The 8,671-nt window shown below is 34.9% G+C and overlaps 1 protein-coding gene across 1 annotated transcript in view; it reads right to left on the bottom strand.

Annotated features, from left to right (window-relative positions):
* Positions 1–351: 351 nt before the first annotated feature.
* Positions 352–8,671, bottom strand: part of Smp_170100 (hypothetical protein) — a 43,397-nt gene continuing 35,077 nt past the window's right edge. The window contains exons 14-17 of the mRNA XM_018789210.1: positions 7,233–7,422; positions 5,224–5,418; positions 3,196–3,407; positions 352–784 (exon numbers count right to left, since the gene is read on the bottom strand). Of these exons, the coding sequence (XP_018654676.1) occupies positions 661–784; positions 3,196–3,407; positions 5,224–5,418; positions 7,233–7,422 (721 nt within the window). The 3' untranslated portion in view covers positions 352–660. The remainder of the gene's footprint in view (positions 785–3,195; positions 3,408–5,223; positions 5,419–7,232; positions 7,423–8,671) is intronic.

Here is an 8,671-nt window from a genome sequence, read left to right as displayed (position 1 = left end):
TCGTAACATCTCACTATGGCGTTAAAATGTAATGGCCATATTCATGAGTGGATTCCCGTGAGAATTGTTGTGTGCCTTATGTTGGGAAATAGGATTAGTTGAGCTTAGGAGCTATATGTAGTTTGATTGCAAACGCTCTTTTCAAAAGTTTAATGAAGGGTGATGTGTTTTTCAAGAATTACTTCAAATCAGTTGACTGCTGCTCGTTTTTACGTATATTTCCAAATAATGTAGGGATTGGCATGAAAAATGGTGCACCTGGTGTGTAGCTAACCCACCCCCTCCTCATAGGTTCATTATTGTTTATATTACAATTGATTATGATTTAAAGAAATTAAAGATATGAGTAATGAACAATGAAAATCTTATCAAATTTATTATCTGTCATCCCATGTGATGAATTGTTTTATCACGACTAAAAAATACACAAGTATAACAAAAGAAATCAAATGAGAAGACCATTAGAAAGAAATACAACGGACTATAACAATAACAGATCCAAACCAGCGTTGACCAACTGACTTAAAGTAATGATGGTTAAGGCAAATAGTACTCAATGAAATGTGTTGGCACATAAAATTAGAAAAAACCGCAGAAATAGCGAGAATCATACTTACAAAACATTAACTATACCTATTCAAAAACAGAATGATATTAATACTAAGAGTTTGTAGCATCCAAATCACAACACCATGTAAACACAAAGAATGATACAGTCAAACTAATTATCAAAGGTATCAAAAGCGATATGCGTAGACTTTGTACCAAAGCAAAACCAACAACTCTAAAAACGAAAATAAAGTAAAAAGAGAAAATAACTTCAGTTTAGTTAATTTTATGCAACACGAAATAGCACGATAAGTATGCAATTGCTAATTTTAATAACTCAACAACAGGAAAAAAGACTGAAATGATAGGATTCTGTCACTTATTCAATCACTAACGTAGGGTTATTTTACTCCTAGTAGCTAATCAGATCAAATATGATCGATATGTCAGACATTGTTTCTCTCTTGGTTCTTCCAATTTTATACGTCAATCATCTGCTAAATATTCACAATTAGCCTAGTTTGTAAATTTAGTGCCTCGGTTCTTATAGTAAACATTTCTGGGTGTACCCTTATTTTATCTTTCTATATTAACTGAAATTGAATTGTAAATGAACTGGGATACTGCATCCTATGTTGAAGCATATTTTTCATGAGTGACGTGCCTTTTAATTGATTAATTCACCACAAACACTTCGATATTTCTAAGAAGTTATTAGTGTTTTAAAGCAACTGATGTTTGGAGCTGTGCCCATAATCATAAATAGTGTAGCTACGTCTGGAAACAATTAGAAATAATGAATAGAAATGTATGCAAGCAAACTTACTTACTTATAACTGCTACCCCTCGGGGAGGAGCATAAGCCGCCCACTAGCTTTCTCCATCAAACGTGTAGCACGTTTGAGTTTGATTATATGTTTGTCTTCAGTATTCCAGGTAGTATATTGTCAGGTCCCACTACTTCCTCACTCTGTTCAAGAGTTCTTCAAATTCTTCTACCCACCTATTCCTCTGTTCTTCAATTTCAGTGATTGGCTTCCATTCTCTGTCCTTGACCGATCTCTCTGGTTTACTAAATTTCCCCGCTAATTTCTTCGTTCTGTTATATTGTTTTTTATATTTCCTTTTCTTTCAGCTTCCTCCGCTATTTTTGATAGCTCTTCCAAGTATTTCTGCTTGTCAGATTTAATGCTCTCCTTCACTTGTTTGTTTGCCTATATGTATTCGGTCTGTGCCTTGACTTTCTCTGTTCTTGTTAGGCTGTTTCTAACTGTAGTCTTCTTGTTCTTCCATTCTTGAATCCTGTGTCCAGGGTTTCCATAGAGATCCATTCTTTATGATTATGCTTCTTGCGATCCAGAACCTCCTGACAAGTTGGAGCTAGTGCATCGTTGATTCCTTCCCAATTCTCCTTCAAAGTAGTTTTCACTTCTTTGAGTAGATCTTATGAGGCTTGGAACCTGTTGTTGAGAGCGATCTTGAATTCGTTGAGTTTATTAGTACGTCGAAGGAGGGCTTTATTGAACCTTTGTACCGCTGTTTCCCCAATTGTCCAGTGCTTCTTTAGCTCCATTTCATTCTTGGCAACCAACAGCTAGTGGTGATCGGAAGTCATGTCAGCTCCCCCCTTGTTCTCACATCTTCCATTGACCTTCTGAAGTTTTTACTGATGCAAATATGATCGATCTGGTTCTCGATAGTGTGATCCGGTGACACACATATAGCTTTGTATATGAGTTTGTGTGAGAATATTGTGCAGTCTTTCATCATTTTGTTGAGTGCACATAAATTTGCAAATCTCTCACCACTCTCGTTCCTTTCTCCCAGTCTGTACATGTCGTCCCATGATATCTTCATATCCGGTGTTGTCCATTCCGACTTTATCGTTTATCTCTCTCATCATGATGGTGAGATCCTTTCTTGGGCACTTTATGATTAATTGCAGCTTTTCATAAAACTGATCTCCGTCGTCATCGTTCGTATCATTGGATAATATTCATTGTGATTGCCTCCTTCATTGTTTTGAAGATCTTTTGGTCCATGAGATTCTCATACTACAAGTGAATTTCGTGCTTCTTTGGATAGCATCAGAGTAACTCCCTGAGTGTAAGGAGCATTTTCGTCTTCGTGACCAGAGTACAGCAACATCCCTCCAGAATCTATCTTTTTCTATCCAGATTGGCTCCAATCGGTTCCACTGATTCCGAGAACCGTCAAGTTGTATCTACTCATTTCTGCAGCTATTTGATTGGTCCTCCATTCCTCCCACATTGTCCGAACATCCCATGTACCTATATTAATTGTTACTCTGGTTTTTGGAAAGGGCATCTGCTTCGTGACTGCCGAAGCACCTCGGCTTTCACCATGAGGCGTCATAATTCTTCTGAATGAAGATCCTTCAACTCGGCGGATAGAATTTAAATGGTTAAATTTGTTTATTCTGGTTAGTGTTTTTTGGCAAGGTTGTTTTCTATGGGATGGTGTTGCTAACTCGATACCTAAATCTCCTCCTTCGTGTGTGCAGGGGACCGGCAGTAGCTCTGGAAGAGTTGTGCAAGCAAACGTAGTGAAGCATCTAATCAAGTTATGTCTATCGCATTAAAAACGTTGATAGTAAAAAACATTTAATTACAGAACAATACGTACATATCATTACATGGAACCAACAATATAGTAGGGACATTTACAACTTCTGACAGCTTAGTTGTATTGGATAGTGCAAGTGAAATAACAATAGGTTGACCAGTTGGTTGAGTTGGGAGTCTGTGAGCAGCCAGTAATTTACCATTAGTTCGATCAACAACACCAACAGAATCCCATCCGGTAGAAACCAGTAATGGAATAGTAGGTATAGTGGGCTGAAAATACAAAAATTAAGGAATAATGGTGAAATTATAAGCTTGACATAAATGATGGTACCGATTATTGGTTGATATTGATTGAGATGGTATGTTAGAGCATTGGCTTGGAGTTTAGAGTACTCAGCTTTGAACTATAAAGTTGCAGATTGAAAGACCAATCTACATAATTTGGATTAGGCGACCAGGTAGTATTGCTGATTCGCACCAGTAAGGGCAAGTGAGAAATAGTGCACTGGAGAAATAAGAGTAACAAGCAGTTACCAAATTTGAAAAATTATAATACATGTTGAACGTAGACTAATCATTAAACCATACGTTTGGAAAACTACGTTTTGATTGATCGTAGAAGCAAAAGAACAGAGGACATATTTTAGACAACTCACTAAATAAAGGTGTATTTGTTCTGCCTCGAGTTATACCTTTTTTCGTGAAGCCTAGTGATATTGGTATCCAATCAAAATGGCGCGAACGAAGAAACAGAGCTGACACTAAACTGACCATGGTAGATTTCTAGTTCTTCTATAATAATAAATTTGAGGATATTACTATAAAGACTAAAGAAGTGGTGACTAGGTTAGGTGTTAGTGGAATATGTACTCAATTTGTCCATGGACAATCTGAATGTAGTTGTTATTAATGAACAAAAGGAATTTTAGTAACTGAAGAGCCAGATTAAATCATCGAGGAAGAATGAAAGCGAATTCTTAACGGGATCCTCAAAATTTTTTTTGGAAATCTACTTTTAAATGCTTATGGTGGAGTTTTGTTCCCTGAGCTGGATAATTTGGTCGTGGAGCTTTCATCGTCCTTCTGAATAACATCATCACAATCTCAATATCGAGATCTTGAATAGAAGGAATTCTGAAAATAACAGAGAATTTTTAGAAGCTTGACACTCAGGTCAATCAGCAATCAAGAAACACATTAAAATTGATTCAATCTATCAACCGATCAGAAAAATCATGAACAAATATAGGGCCAAGAATCAAATTAATCGGAGATCAACATTAACCAGTCAAAATCGAGGTCTACAGGACAAGCTGTGAGTCATATTTCGAAAGATCCGAACACTTTACTTCTATTTCAAGTTTATGCTGATGATGTTGTTCATAAGAATAATGAAAGCTCCACAATCAAACCATCCAGATCAGGGAACAAACTCCACCAAAATCATCAACCTGAGCTACAAAGCTCCACTTTTAAAGGCTTCATAAAACTGGAAGATTGGCTAATAATTATAGAACAGTAGAAAAGAATTAGTATCTCTCCATGAAGAAAAAGTATAGATTTAATTATAGTTATACACTCGGCTTGTCGTCCAATTCAGTATACTTTGTTCATCCAAATGGTAGCACCGATGACGATTTTTAGCTCGACAATGAAAATATCAGCGATTAAAATTTAATCTCAGATGCCGATTTAGTTTGAACATCTACACTGAACAACAAGTACATGGAGCCGAATCAAAAAACAAAAGGGATAAACATCAAATAATCATAACCATCTAAGCAGATGTCGGACATAGAATTTTAAAAAAGGAAACTAATCCAATAATTAACAAAGAAATCAAATCAGAAAGTGAGTAAACAGAAATACGTTTACTGCTATATGCAATCAGCAAGCAACGTTATCCAGAATTTGAATAGACTTCATTGTGATTGGATACTATCTTTATCGTAAGTCAGCATTTCGATGACACAAATAAAAATCAGTCAAAATGATTTGATCTCGTTACACTGGTGGTCAGTCATAATAAAAAATAAAAAAATTTTCAACAACAGGTTTTTAGTATTTTTTAGTCACATGAACCTACCTTTATCTTGGAAAATAGGCTAAGATCATGAAAAAATCCTTGTCCTAAAGATGCAAGATTGATGGCAGTTAACGAGGGACGAAAGTGATCTATGTACAGGTCATTTAAATGCTTATCAACAGATCTTTCCTCTCCATGAGACGCAAGTGTTCCTAAGGTTCGTGAAACTTGTAACCAGGAAACTTCAGAACTTACCTGCAAACAATTTTCAAAAAAATGATTTGAACACAACAAGAACAAATGGTCGATTTAGAGGAAAAGATTCATAATACCGTAGTGAACGAAACACTCATGTTGTGTGCAAAATTACAGTATCTTCGTAAGATATGAAAACTATACATTCAACACTTCATTTACACATCTTCCATCAGTTGTCTTTTATAAACTTCATCGTTCCTTCATTCTCGTTTTCACAACAATTAATCTCTGTTTACATTCCTGTTCTCTTCAGTCCGATCTTTTCAACCTTTTGATGCCGGGCTTTTCATTTCTGATCAGTTACATACCACTTATATTTGTCAACATAAATAGTATACACCACAATGCTACCAAACTAAAGAAACATCTTATTTCGGGGATATTATGTTTTAGTAAAATGACAACTGGTAACTGAATAGAACAAAAACCCTCGGTAAAAATAAGCAACAAAGCAAATCAACAATAGCAAGAAAAATTTGAGTTTTGTTCTTTTTTGCAAACGATAGTTGAAAATAACACTGAGAATGATAGTTATTATCGTTACTAACAGCACTATTATTAGTGCTAACCTTCTGCCGCCATATTACATACTACTTATATCTGTCGATATCAGTAACACACACAACAGAAGGATGTAGTCATCGATGAATGTTTCAACATGAATTATTATAATGTATAAATTTCACATCATTACTTTGAAATTCTTCTGATAAACGGATAGGATTGTGGCAGGTCTGTGAATAACATCAATTATTCACAACACAATGGTGAACGAGGCTGATTCTATCCTCTTTTTCCCCACGAAGTAATCAGAGTGAGTTCACGTCTATATAGCTTTGCTTGAAATACCTCAGAAGAATATAACATCAAAGACTCAATGCTTATTTAGTTACAGAATTTTATCAAACACTGAGACATCGTCACTGAACACAAAATCACAGTGAAATTATTAATACACAGAAAATGCATCAAAATAAAATAGCTCATTTCATATTAGATGAATTAATACGAGTGAAAAGTCAATAGACGAAAATAAGTCCGAATGCACTAATATTGGAAGTTAATGAACGAAATTCATCTTGAATCAACATGTCGACTTTAAAATTTCTTTAAAATTTTGAATGTTGTAAAGATTCAGCATCTCCAAAAGATGTTGACAGAGGGATCGCTTTACATTCATGGTGATTTTCAATCTTTAATGACGACATTGGACTTTAGAAAAACTTCAATTATTTTAACTCCGAGATTATTGAATCAATTCTAGTGTCTCATAGCAAATAATGTCACAAACAAAAACCAGTTGTCGCCTGTGATTATCGTTGAGTTCACAGTTGATACACTTGTTCAGAGTTTATTCTTGCATTGTTTGAGAAATCGACGACATTATCGGAAATTCAGAATCACAGCACTCAGCCCGTATTTTGTGCTCTATAACAATCCCATCTACAGACCTTTAAGGAGAACAACACCCCTGTCGTTATTATAATGTAAAATAAGTTATTATTACCAACAAATGTATGGTAAGCTATCAACGTAAAAATTGTACAGCTTCAACAATGATTCCTTCTTTAATCCTTGTTTTATATCTCAATCTCTGTACTTTTAGCTTATTCCTTGAAATTACCAATTATTATTATTATTTAGCTTTTCAATGCATTAAAATAGATTTTAAAACAAGATTAAAATGTACACTACTACTCCATTGCATGTGTAGGTAGAGAATGTACAAACCATCTCTATTCATAATGTGGTGAAGATCAAGTTGGAAAGTGACACACCGGAAACTAGCACCAAAGAATACATTAACTTACACGCCAGTTTTCATACCCATGGTTCGATACAGAAGTAATAATTCCATCCGAAGTTAGAAAGTAAATGTCATGATGTTCATGATCATTTTCATGGGTTAAATCTTGATTCACATCGTGGGAATTGAATTCATCAGATTTATCATGCATCAACGAATACCATAATCTAGCTAAGCCTGATAATGGAATATGTCTGTACATCAAAAATAAAGAGAAGAATAAGAAATCAAGTGGCATACATTAATCGTTACATAGGTTTATAACCACTTTAATACCGATAAATACAAATAGAGACAACTCACTTAGCTTACTAGTAAACGAAACATTCTGTAGCTTAAGAATACAGTTATCACTTAAGTTCGGCTGCATTAACTCAGTTGTGTGTGGAACGATGAGGCTTGATAGGCGCCCCAACAAAATGGAGGTTCATCGGGAAAAAACACCGGTAGTCCCCCTCTATTCATTACCTCGTTCTCAAGGGGATTTCCCAAAACAACGTCGATCTTATTATTAGATCATGACAAATAAAAGGAGTATACAACCAGGCTGAGTTGCTGTGATTAATCTTGAACTAACAGAAATAAAAGAATGTGGAACTGTGTATTGTATTGTTCGGATAGAACATTAAAAAATTTAAAATATAAACAAAATCTTGGAGTTTATTTTACTTTAAACCTCTATCCATTCACGAGTGCCACCAAAGATGTGAAATAATCCTAATCGTATGTTAAGTGAAGTGTTCACCAATTCATTAGAATTCATCCAAGTAATCAAAAAATAAACACTATATTTTAAACATGTACTCACATTTGGTCTGACTCAAAATTGATGTCAGTTATATAATATAAAACCACTATGTTTTACAACAGAATTCACTGGTAATTTGTATTTTTGATAATCATTAAAATAAATATTTAGGACTGTTAAAGTGTACATTTTAATCAAATTATCACCTTAATAACAACTTTTATATTTATCAGAATGGGGTAGTGAGGATTGTTGAATTTCATTTAAATCATGTACCGATATCTCAATTAGACAACCAATGAAAATCCAGGAACATTAACTGGCCATTTCGTCTTCGTATGGGACTCCTCAACAGTGAGCGTCCACGATCCTGCACGCAAGAATCGAACCTAGGACCTTCGGTCTCCCGCGCGAACACTTATCCTCTGTATTTAGTCGGTTAATAAAATCGTTTCGGCAAGTTAGTAAAAAGCGTTACACAGTCTCTTACCTAAATGATGCCGAATAAATTAGGTATCAACCCGCAACATAAAGTGTTTTCACAGAATGAGAAATCATTAAGCAGAAACAATATGAAAGGAATAGATGAAACAAATTTGTCTGATAAAATCAACTTCATAGACCTATTTTTTAGTTGTTGAACCCTGATAACTTCATTGAACTAAACAAATTCTGTCTTAGTGCTAATCATATTC

Source organism: Schistosoma mansoni, chromosome W (assembly GCF_000237925.1).
Source record: "Schistosoma mansoni strain Puerto Rico chromosome W, complete genome".
NCBI lineage: Eukaryota > Metazoa > Platyhelminthes > Trematoda > Strigeidida > Schistosomatidae > Schistosoma > Schistosoma mansoni.
The sequence above is the reverse complement of the archived record's forward strand: the minus strand, read 5'-3'. Positions and strand labels throughout refer to the sequence as shown.